This window comes from Halichoerus grypus, chromosome 8 (assembly GCF_964656455.1).
Source record: "Halichoerus grypus chromosome 8, mHalGry1.hap1.1, whole genome shotgun sequence".
Classification (NCBI taxonomy): Eukaryota; Metazoa; Chordata; class Mammalia; order Carnivora; family Phocidae; genus Halichoerus; species Halichoerus grypus.
Window position 1 is genome coordinate 86,837,233 of NC_135719.1, and position 12,751 is coordinate 86,849,983.

Consider the following 12,751-nt stretch of genomic DNA (forward strand, 5'->3'; position numbering starts at 1 on the left):
GAAAAAGTACAAATAGGTATAATGATTTTGAACCTGCATCGAGATCTAAGAATATAAATGATTAATTTTTATAATGGTGAGATAGAATCACAACACTTTTGAAATGCACTTGGGTATGCCTGGCTGTTGCTAAGTTTTAACTATCCTTTTAGGCACTGAAAATGAATCATATAATTTGATTCAACAGATGTTAATATAATAGTATAGCCAAATGAACAGTTTTAGTGAGGTAGACCACAGAGATTGATTTTAAAAGCAGTTGCTTTTAAGACAATTTTGACAGCAAAAAATAATTAATCACCACATTGTCTATGCAGGGGTATGGCGTGACTAAGAAATAATAACTTCTAAAATAAATTTTTCATTTAAAACTTAATGAGGTTTCCTTTTTCTGTTAGAGCTGTGTAAAGTAGACGCTGTGAGTCATGTCAACTATGGCTGAGACTGCATTAATTTTGAAGGAGCAAGAATATACTGTTTTCACTATGAACTTCTTTTGGAACCATGTTTTACTGGGTGATACATTATGTGACATCTGTACTATTTCACGTAGAGAGACAAAGTAGAAACTGCGGCCAAATTTTTCTCTAGAGGAAAGTGCTCCTTATGCATATTGGCAATGCATGGAGACATCATACAATGTTTCTTAACCCCCTGGGGAATGTGTTGTAAGACTATAGATGAACAAAAAACCTGGATGTAGTGGATTTCAAGAATTTTCTTGTAGCTAATCTGCTGGACTTTGAATTTTCTAGTTAAAATGCACATATCTGATATACTCAATTAAACTTTCTCTTCCCCACCACCATTCCATGGGGCCAGAAGCACTCCTCAGGGAAATCTGAAATTCACAGATGACTAACTTGCGGTCACAACCTGATTCCCCCCAGATCTGTAAACTACAGAAAAATAATAAATATCTCCTGGAACAAGCACAAAACAGTCATGTCTGTTAGACGTATTTTGTATTCTTAACACCCTACATTCCCAAGAAGATAAGAGGGAGCAGGAGACTCCAATTAAGGCAAGAGCCATCCTTACCTTGTAGTACCTGCTTCCGGTGTCATTTTGAAAGAGGGTAATGCATTTGCTATCCAATCTCCAATAGTGCCGTTTCCGCTGAAACAGAAATTAGATTTAGGATATTTTAAAAATTTTAAAAATACCAAAGATGAAAAAAAAAATACCTAAGAATGATAAAACCAAAACATTTTCCCAATGGAGACATAAGATCTGATGGGCTTTGGACCAGTAAGACTCACACTGAATTTTAGACTCTAGAAAAAGATGACTATTTAGCAATTGTGTGATAAGTTTCTGCATCTCCATCAGAGAGTTAGGAGTAATAAAGGAGATAATATATTTGCACCCAGTGTAGCGCCTGGCACTTAGTGCATGCATAGTAAATATTTCTATTTTTTAAAAGATGTATTTATTTATTTTAGAGAGAGAAAGAGTGAGCACACAGGGGGTAGGGGCAGAGAGAAACTGAAGCAGACTCCCTGCTGAGTGCGGAGCCCAAGGAGCTTGATCTCATGACCCTGAGATCACCACCTGAGCCGAAACCCACACTTAACCTACTGCGCCACTCAGGTACATTTCCATTTTAAAAATTTATTGGACTGCTTGCAGAACTAGAGGTGGATTTGTAGTTTGTAATAAAATAAAAAGGGTTAGATATAAGAGATATAATAAGAGATAATAAGAGATGTAGAATTTATGTATACTCGTTATTTCAGAACATAAGGAATACCATGCTTATCCAGTCAACTATTCTGGCCTCCATTAGAGATGGAAGAATTCTGAATATTACAGAAGAAATAAAGAATATTTTGTTGGATGTCAAGTCTGACTCCATGACATCAACGTAACAAAGTCAGGGGAATGCACCAAACTCTATGTTCTCTTAAGTTCACTACAGATCTAAACTTCCATGATTTGGTGATAAGGTCCTTGTTCAGTCTAGGTATATGTTCCACAATTTTAGGGTGTGTGTGTGGGGGGGGGGTGTGTGTGGGGGGGTGGGTGGGTGTATTCATCCTTTTAGACCAAAAAGCCCTAGCAGTATTCTTGATCTCAACCACAACTTATCTTAGACCAGTCAAATATATTAGATATGCTTTAAATACTGTATGTCTGCCATGTCTAGGAAGAACTAGAGGATGATATTCAATTGGATCCTATAGTAAGTCATGTAAATCTCTCTCCAGCAGAGAAGACTGATATTATAAATAGAGTAATTAGGTTATGGGTGTCTATTTTTCTAAATAAATGTTGGGGATCCTATAGATAGGAGGTTAGTGGAAAACACTACCAGTAACTAAGAAAGATGCTTATCAGCAAATGCCAATTAGTTCAACAAAAACGAAGATTTTTCTTTTCTCTCTCTTTCACACATGCACAAATCTCATTCATCACCTATTAGAAAAATCTGGAGTAGTGAACACCTCAGACTACATTTAAAACATTAAAATATGTTGTCTTTTATCTAATAAAATACAGGATCACTGTATTCCCGAATAGGTCAGTTGTTAAGTGATCACTTAATTAAGGATTTAAAAAGTATGTAATAGTTATCATTGTTTTTTTCTCTCCCTAAAATGCAGTGTTTTGTTTTTTTTCTTAAATTCTGAATCACAAAGGAGCATTCTGAAAATACATGCTGTCATTTTCATGACTGCTATAAAATGACAGGCAGACATTCAAGTTGTTCGGAGATCATCTCAAGTAACAGAGGTAAATGACTTTGTTTCCCTGAGATTGCTGTCTACACTTTTTTCTAACTCAGTTGCTTGCTCAACTACATCCGACACCCAGAGACTGTTAATGTGTTCCACCGGATCCTACGCCATGCCCAAGCAGAGGTTTGCTCCTGGTAACTCACACATCCCGCTGTCTTGACAAGGCACTAGCAACTCTTCTAATGAAAGCTAGTGAGCCAAGAGTAAACGGCTGGCTGTGAATCTTACCAGGGTGTCCTTGCTGGTGTAGTGGACCATCCATCCTTCTTTCAACACTGTGCTGCTTTTCCTCTTCGTGTGTTTGACAGACTGCACGACTCTCATGAGCGGGATATTGTTGCTTGTTGATGGACTTGAAAAGTCAAAATATTTTGGGAGAGAAATGTTTTTAGATACAGATCTTTTCCTGCATAAAACCTTATTTCAGCTATTTCAGAGGGAAAGTCAAAAAACATTCACATCCCACTTTTGGTGAAATGTATTGTCAGAGTACCATGGTTCAGAGTCTGGATTACTCTGAGTGATAGGCACTTCACAGGTACACTTTAAAAATCCTGAAGCAGGATAATAATCACCTTAGTTTTTAGGTTGAACCGCATGGTGTTCAGTTTTCGGGAAACACCAGCTAGATTACCGTCTTAGTGTACTGAGGCCACAGTATTCAGAATCACACATAAAAGCTTATTTGCTTACTTATCATAGACTACAGGCAAAATATTAATCATGTGCATAATATCACAGAACAAGAATTTGAGTCTGGATAATTTCATAAAAAGTAGAATCTGCTATTTAAACTCTCTTAAATAGCTATTGTTCACAGGATCCTTCATCTCTTTGCCTTTCCTGTCTCTGTCTCTTCTTGTCTTCTTCCCTACCCACTATGCATATATGCAAGCACCTCCCCCCAAATTCCCCCCACTTTGATACTACAGAAATGTACACCTTCAAAAGATAGTTCCGTCACAAGACTAATATTTTCCAGTATATTTCTTATGCCATTAAATGGAAAAAATCCAATTATTTTATCACTCTACTCATGAACAATTTCAGTTTGCCAATAAATATGGCATTTGTAAAACGGACACAAAAGTGTGAATATATTTTATAATGTAAATCAGAGGCTGGGAAACTTTTTCTGCAAAGGACCAGGTGTAAACATTTTTAAGCTCTGTAGAATACTTAACTCTGCCATTGTGATGCAAAAGCAGCCACAGACAATATGAATGGGTCACGCCTATGTTTCAATAAAACTTTATTAGAAAACAGGCAGCAGCCTCAATGGCCATAGTGTGCTGATCCCTGATATCAAAAATGGGGATCATCTAGTAATCAAGAAGTACAGATGATCAAATCCCAATATAAAATTTCACATACTTCTGAAATAAAATACAGAACAGTAAGATGTAGACATATGTGATATTTGTATAAGGGGCCAGCTATAAGATAGATGGTGTCCACTGAGGTTGGGCCCTGATCTTTGCAAGTCCAAACAATGAACTCTGAATAAACACTAATTTAGCAGTAAACCTGTGGCTGGCAAATATGAGTAACTTTCACATGCAAAAGAAAAGGGATCACAGAAAGAGGCAATGCTAGAAAGGATTCAAAACTACACCTCTCTAAGGCTATCCAGACCTCCTAACTCCACTGGCTCTCCCCTAGTTCACAGCGCATTCATAAACAAATCAAGCACACACTTTAAATTTCTTCTCCAATAGATAAAAATAGCAAAGAATCTTAAAAAGGAAATTCCCCTGCTGGAGTGAGACTGGGAGTGCAGCCCTCACCTGATGGTTCTGTTGGAGTCTTCGGGGTCGGGGTCTGGGTCCTGCATTTCCCCACTGTCATTCTGGCACTCTGCCATCACCACCTCAGCATCTTGAACCATTGCCTCTTCCATGTCATCCATGAGCCCACTGTTCCTTTCACTGTCATTGTCATCACTCCCTTCTTCCATGACCACATCAGACTCTGCCCCAGGGCTAAGCAAATCTAAAAAATTGTTTTGCATCCATGAAGATAAGCCTGGAATCCTAGAGTCAGGGCTTACGAGAGTTAGGCAATTCTTCAACATTATCAATTGGAAGCCCTAAAAAAATACTTATTTCAAGAATTTATCGTCTCTTTCCTTTTCTTTATTTTTTTAAAATTTTAGTTCATAAGTATCTGAAATTATCAGAGGATGAATAGATAATTTTATAAGCAGATGTTTCTTTTTCATGCCCCTAAGCCTAAAAACATGAAAAGACATGGAGAGCCATGGAAGGAAGCCAAGAGTGGGATAGAAGCAAAGTTCTAGGAACCAAAGTGATACCAGGAAGGACTGAGGAGAAAACTGGTCTATTTCAGCAGCCCAGCCCCAGTGGGAAAAAAGGGATACATGGGAGGATGAGGGAAACTTTCACATGCAAGAAGACCCGGGGTCACTGATTCTTGCTATTCCAGTAACTTTTTAAGTCATGGATTCCAATATATCAAATTGGTCACATAAGCAGCAGTTTTTAAATACTTAAGATATTTGATATTTGAAGTAATACTGAATCCTGTCATCATGCATTTGATGGTAATGCAATAAATTATAATTACAGTTGGCCCTTGAACAACATGGATTTGAACTGTGTGAGTCTACTTATACACAGATTTTTTTCGATCAATACAGTACTGTAAATGTGTATTTTCTTCCTTATGATTTTCTTAATAACACTTTCTTTTCTCTAACTTACTTTATTGTAAAAATATAGTATATAATACATATAAATACAAAATATGTGTTAATCAACTATGTTATTAATAGGCTTCTGGTCAACAGTCGGCTATTAGCAGTCAAGTTTTGGGGGAGCCAAAAGTTATAGTCAGATTTTCAACTGTATGGGGGGGTTGGTCCCCCGCCAATCCCCAAGTTGTTCAAGTGTCGACTGTACTTACGAATGCAGAGTACTTATTTTAAACTGAAAAATAGATCCCGGACCTCGGCCTGCCAAGCTTGGGAAATTCATGTTTTTACCAGATTCTTCTGACTGTATGGGAAAATGCAATTTCAAAGTAATCAACAATATCAAAAACTGCACTGTTTCCCCTTAGTTCCAGTTATCAAGAACATACTGACATTTCCTGGGCCTGAAAAAGTCAATTCCACATGCCACAGAAAGTGGGAAAACTGCCAAGATTTCCATTTTGGCAGTTAATCCATGAATCTCCAAGGCAGGAACTAGTATAGGAATGCTTTCCTTGAGAGATTTCCCCTCCTCTTCTACTAGGTACATATTTCTTCTAGAGAAGAAAGTTCTGGAGAAAAGATAACCCTTTATTCTTCAGCGTTTTAGCATTAAAAATACTCAATTTTTTTCTCTGGTGTTCTGTCCACCATTTTTTTTTCCCAGAGGAATCACAAAACTGATATTAGACTCAAGGTATAAAGCAGTCCACTGTCTACAGAAAAAGTTAGCCTGGGGTACTAAGTCAAATATTTTACTAAGACTCCATTAGGAATACTACTCAGGAAGAAAATGTCAGCTGTTCCTTTAGGACATGATATTTTACTTAGGAATCTTTCAAAGTTAATTTTTACAGCTAGAGTTTTCCCAAAAGAATATTCCCAAGTATAAAAAACAATATATATTTTTAATTGGCTGAATTAAAGTTCTTTTTATTATTATTAAAGATTCAAGTTAATAAACACACATAAAACCGAATTAACTGGGTGGAGGAAAGAAGTGGGTGATTATTTCTTGATGGGTCAGTCTCTGATTCTTCCCTCCCTTTCCTCCCAAAGAAAAATTAATCTTTGTCCCAATGCTTGGAAGGAGAAGGATGGAGAAAAAGAGACTGAGAGCTATAACTTGCAGGCATTCCAACATTTTCTACATTTCTGAACAAACTAGGAAAGAAGTATTAAGAAGAAAGCTGAGAAAGAAATTCTGGACATCCAAGTTTTTAGTACTAGCTGTGCACTGCATAAAAGTCAAGATTTTGGTTTTCTTTTTTTTTTTTTTTTTTAAGATTTTATTTATTTATTTGACAGAGAGAGACACAGCGAGAGAGGGAACACAAGCAGGGGGAGTGGGAGAGGGAGAAGCAGGTTTCCCGCCAAGCAGGGAGCCCGATGCGGGGCTCGATCCCAGAACCCTGGGATCATGACCTGAGCTGAAGGCAGATGCTTAATGACTGAGCCACCCAGGCGCCCCAAGCTCTTTGGTTTTCATCAAAACTCAATGACGAGCGTTTTTCTAAAGTCAAATAGAACAAGCTGAGCCCATAATTTACTTTGGGCTGGGTCACAAGTAACAGAAAAAAAAATCCTGTGAAGTCATTATGGACACACTCTTGAACAGGGAAGAAGCACAGATGTGACGGCTGATCTTTCACTTACCTCCATTAATGGTCACTTCACCAAGGCAGTTGTTGGGTACTTTGGATGCACAACGTTTGTGACAGTTGAATCTGCAATCTGATCACAACGATTGTAAAAGGAAACAAAAACCAAGCACTCATCAGAAAGAGGAGTTGTGAACTAAGAAAAAGAACAGTAATTTCAAATGGATGAGGACTACTTTCCAGATCAAAGTGCAGCTGGCGACAAATGTCCGATGGCAAGATCCTCCTTACCTTTGCACTGGAGGCCCTGCCGAAAGAGCCCCTTGAGCAGCTTCTTGCAGTACTGGCACACGGTGGGCCGGGTGTATGAGTGGATGACGAACGTGTGCGGCACTTTCACCTTAGACATCAAAATCTTGTCGAGCTGAATCGGTCGTCCAATGTATGACTGAGAATTCGACCTCTTCTCTCGACCAATAAAGGACTCTGATGGTGACTTTTGCTATGTTTGAAATACAGTAAAGGATAATAAGATGTAAGAGATGACTTGATTTATATATACATATAAACACACACATATATATCTATATATATAAATTGTTTTGTTTTACTGTTTAGTGGTTGGGTCCATAAGGAAATGAGAGGAGTAAACTAAAATTGTGTTTCTGTTATTTAACGTAATTTATACCCCCTTTATTTCTAATCTGACTTACCTTATTTTTACAGTCTGAAAAGAAGAGAATTAGAGATCAGAATATTTGAACCTGATTTCTAGAACTTTCAAATTTGGGGCTTTTAAAAAGTAACATAATTAGTTGTAATGCAGAAGTATAAAGCTGAAGGCAAACACACAATGGTCCTTCACCCCACTGCACATGTTACTTCATTGACATTTTCTGAAGTATGACATGCATGTGGTTAAAAAAAAGGCAAGCAGGTCTGCATAGTGCATCATCTGAAAAGTGCTCACGGTTCCTCTGAAGTTCCTCAAAGAAAAAATAAATATGGTTTGATATTATTCCTCAACAATAGAAAAGTGAAGGGTTAAAATTATATTGTCATTTTTATAATTAAAAAACAAAGCAACTAGTGGACTATACAAGACACACAAATATGGGTGTTTGGTTATAATTACATCTCTGTGACTCTTGTCTCTCATTTTAAAATTATTTAATCAGCCCAGTACATAGATTTTTTAATTAAATGAATTAAAATTAAATGAATTAAATAATTCATTTAAATTTATTACATTTATATATATATATTCATTATTATACATGTTATTTATATATAAATTTATAACATAATTATTACATTATTACATTCAAATAAATTTAATTAAATGAGTTAATTTAAAATAAAATGAATTAAAATTGTTTCTATGTTTTTGGGCAATTTCATGTAGCTCTTTTTTTTTTTTTTTTAAAGGTTCTATTTATTTGACAGAGAGAAAGACAGCCAGAGAGGGAACACAGGCAGGGGGAGTGGGAGAGGGAGAAGCAGGCTTCCCGCCCAGCAGGGAGCCTGATGCCGGGCTCAAACCCAGGACCCTGGGATCATGACCTGAGCCGAAGGCAGATGTTTAATGACTGAGCCACCCAGGCGCTCCTCATGTAGCTCTTGATATCAAGGAAATGTACTTAGGAATGATCAGAATAAATGTATTTTGGAATTACCAGAATAAAAGAGGAATTGAGTTACTTTTTAATAGTTACTACACTTATAGATCTCATTTATTAAGCTCCTACCCTCAGTAATCATTGTATGAGGCACCTCACAAGATAAGCTTTATTATCTAAAGTCAAGGTATCTAAGCACACAAAATTTAAATATATTCTTTTGAGTCAAATGCTACAAGAGCCAAAACCTGAACCCACGTTTGTTTGCCTCCAGAGCCCTTACAGTATTACCTTACTCAGTTAGTTTCTGATTTGGAATGGTTACTGACAAGATGAGAAAAAAAAAATCATATTTATGTACAATTTCCACCCATTTCAATGCCTATCAGCACCAAAAGGTAGCACCATGTGTTACCAAATGGGGATATTTTGATTTGCAGATTTACTAGCTGCAATAAAAAGAAATCTGAGATGAAGTTCTACACAGGGATATTATGTCTACAGTTAAATTTGTAATTACAATCCTATAAAAGAAAACTACAAAGGATAATTACTCTGGAACGGTTCAACTCTTGCAGAGAAGTTGAGGGAGCTTCTAATGATAGGCCAAAGGTTTGCCAGACCAGAATCATGACTACGAATATACTGAATAAATATCTTCAATGGAATTGAAAAATAATTAAATCCACAGGGTTAGGTCTCAGTTTTATGTGTCCTTCTTGAGTAACTGTAGCTAACGGGACAGTTTTAAGCATAGACTAAAATGCAAATTGGTACTTTTCCATAGTTGGAAAGTTTCAACACTCAGAATAAAAGCTGACCTGGTGTCACATTTTAAAATGGTCTCAGATTTGGAAAATCCTATGAAAAGTTGACCAAATCACTCTTCAACTATTTTTCTTAATTTAAGACACCTAATTCTAGGCTATGTTAACAGAACCAGTTTCACAAAGGGCTCTTTACTATACCGTGGAGTGAAGTCACTCAGAAGAGCAAGAGGCAATCTGATAAATTGAATGTTTTCTTCTTAGCCAACATGGTAACATTCACATAAACACTGCCTTAAACTACAAGTCATTTCCTTTATTACCTTCAAGGCAGGATTGCATATGGAATTTTAAAATGTTATATGAGTTTAAAGAAGAGAAGTTAGCTGTCACTGTGGCCTAGAGACTGTATTATACACACATTCAGGCAATGGTGAGATTCACACAGCCACATGTGTGCTTGGCACGGAATAACAACTCAAATTCTGTAATTTATAGTGTCAGAAATTAAGACTTTTTTTTTTTTTTTTTTAAAGATTTTATTTATTTATTTATTTGAGAGAGAGAGAGAGAAACAGCATGAGAGGGGATAGGGTCAGAGGGAGAAGCAGGCTCCCCGCCGAGCCGGGAGCCCGATGCGGGACTCGATCCCAGGACTCCAGGATCATGACCTGAGCCGAAGGCAGTCGCTTAACCAACTGAGCCACCCAGGCGCCCAGAAATTAAGACTTTAATAGCACTTAAGATTTAATAGCAATTTAAGTTTTTAGTAGCATTAATAAAGAGTGCCCTCCTGGCATTCATGACATTTTAAAATTAAAATCAGCTAGCATCATGACCAGAAATACATATCATCACCTTTTCTTATAGTTCAAAATACATTACTTAATTTCAATGTGGCCTATGTTTCTAAATTAAAAAGTAAGGCTTTAAAATCTTGAGATGCGTTGCATGCATAGTGACTTATGTGGGAACTGATTTACTGCTAGAAGGAGCTTGTGTCTAATTTTACTAGATAACACACACTCTGGGAAAGGGAGAATGGGAAAGGCTTTGGAAGTTTTGTTTGCAGAATTATATTCTATTTTTCTGGAGTATACACACACACATGCATGTGCTTTTTCCTACGAGGATGCAAATCTCAGAAGCTAAGACAAAAAAGGAAGAGTGGGTCACTATTTGATAACTCTGTAAGTGCTTATATTTATCCATTCTTCAATCAAAATGCAAAACAAGGCCTTCACTGATATACAACAGATTGTAAAACAAACAAAAGCCTATGAAATTAGGCTATTGCCCTGTAATACACATTTATCATTGTTTATGTAAATGTTAAAGAACCAACTTTTCAGTAATCCTGCCAATCATCCCTTCGAAACTAATTCTAATGATGTGAACACAAACCAAACATTCCTAAGGATTTTCAGAATCAGTAATACATTTTTCCTTAATAATTAATATTCAGTTACCATTTTAAGCCAAAAAATGTAATTTCAACTATGTGAAGTTTTATTTGAAGGTATGTGGACAAGAAAGCCATAATTATAGTATTTCATTTGTTGTATCAAAGTAGGCAAAATTTAGAAATTGGTAATGTTAAAAAACAAAAAACAAAAAAAACAGATCCTTAATAAAATCTCCCCGATCCAAATCCAACTAGCTTGGTCTTTAAAATAACTTCAACATGAAATTAGACGTAGTGGTGAGTCAAAGTCAAGGAGTAATGTTGACTTAAACAACCGGGCTTTTGTTCATGTTGATACATTATCATACAACATAAAGAGAAATAGTATTATCTTATTTCTTCCTTACTTCATTTTATTTTTTTACTTATTTGTATAATTATAATGTGCACAGTCCTTTAAGATCTTCCCCTTTTTTTCTTTTTTTAAGTAGGCTCCATGCCCAGATGGAGCCCAACGTGGGGCTTGAACTCATGACCCTGAGATCAAGAGTCAGATGCTTAACTGACTGAGCCACCCAGGTGCCCCGTAAGATCTTTCTTTAAAGTCAACTCTGGTAAAGAGAAAATTCTTTACTCATCAACACCAGTGAAGGTTTTACTAGGTTAACTAAGTGGTGTTTAAATTATTTCCCACTGCTACTTGCTGTTCCAGTTTGGCACCATGTATTTGGTGAACCTGAGCAACCTGTAGAATGATTGTTTTTTATGGGAATAGGGGAGGAAAGTTGAAATGCTCTGGAAAGGGAACAGCTCCATTTTGTTTCATTCTGCTTCATTATTATGTTCAGAGCAAAAACTGGCTCAAAACTCACAGGACAGATCTCAAATTCCCTTCTCTACAATTATGGTAAGTGCATGCAGGAGGATGTACTTCTAAAAATTTACATTTCTACATTAGCCAGTGGTATTATGAATTGTTCTTTTCCTGAGTGGAGGAGTTTAGACCAAGTTACAGGTGTGCAAATTTTGGGAGAACTGACATAACTGAGAAGTATGGTACTCGGACGCCTGTGTACAAATGATTTGATTTGGCAAATTATAGCTGATGCAAAGCGTCAAGATTTCTTCTCTGTTCTCAGTGTAAGATGTATCCACATCACAGACAGGGGAGAATATGAGAACAGAAAAATTATGAAAGCTGATTTTTAAAGCCCGGCTTAGAGATAAAATAAAGATTGTAGAAATGAATTTTTAAGTCTGTAGTGTTGTAAAGTGTCTGTAGTCTTCTTATGCTAACAGTATTCATTTGAAATTACAGCCAAAGTTAAAATGATATGCACTGAACACTTACTTACACAGATAATATACCCTGCTTCTCTAGAGACTGAATTTGCTTTTTAACCTGGTATGCTAAATTAATGACTCAGCAAGGTTGGAACCTTCCCAGGAAATGATGGCTTAGATTACATTATGGAAACTCCAACTGCCAGCACTTCTTTAACATTTAACAGGACTCTGAAACCACTTCCCAACAAGGTATATTCCACTTCGTGGTTCAAAATGAATTCTCTGCATCAGTAAAGCTAGAAAACAGAGGGGGAGGAGTTGCCTTTCCTTGTCGTTTGCTGATTACCATTGATGTAAAAATCAAACACAAGATTTTGGAAGATAAAAGTCACTTTACATAATGCCTGGTTCAAATGAAAACTGCGGTATTAATATATTTATATTCATTAACTAGAATTCATTTCACAGCCTCATACTGGGAATGGATTTGGGGTGACATAAACTCCCCTTGAGTGAAAGAGAAACAGAAAAGTAGAGAACGCTTTAGCATACATGTTGACATCCTTTTTGGACTTGTCTCAATCATAAGGCAATAAGCTCCTAAGAGAAAACCACTGT

The 12,751-nt window shown here is 36.6% G+C and overlaps 1 protein-coding gene across 3 annotated transcripts in view; it reads right to left on the reverse strand.

Annotated features, from left to right (window-relative positions):
* Nucleotides 1-12,751, reverse strand: part of PRKD1 (protein kinase D1) — a 318,415-nt gene that overhangs the window by 47,420 nt on the left and 258,244 nt on the right. For all 3 annotated transcript variants that reach the window (XM_078053526.1, XM_078053525.1, XM_078053524.1), the window contains 5 exons: nucleotides 7,347-7,557; nucleotides 7,111-7,188; nucleotides 4,529-4,733; nucleotides 2,970-3,093; nucleotides 1,042-1,119 (listed from right to left, as the gene is read on the reverse strand). In XM_078053526.1, the coding sequence (XP_077909652.1) occupies nucleotides 1,042-1,119; nucleotides 2,970-3,093; nucleotides 4,529-4,733; nucleotides 7,111-7,188; nucleotides 7,347-7,557 (696 nt within the window). The remainder of the gene's footprint in view (nucleotides 1-1,041; nucleotides 1,120-2,969; nucleotides 3,094-4,528; nucleotides 4,734-7,110; nucleotides 7,189-7,346; nucleotides 7,558-12,751) is intronic.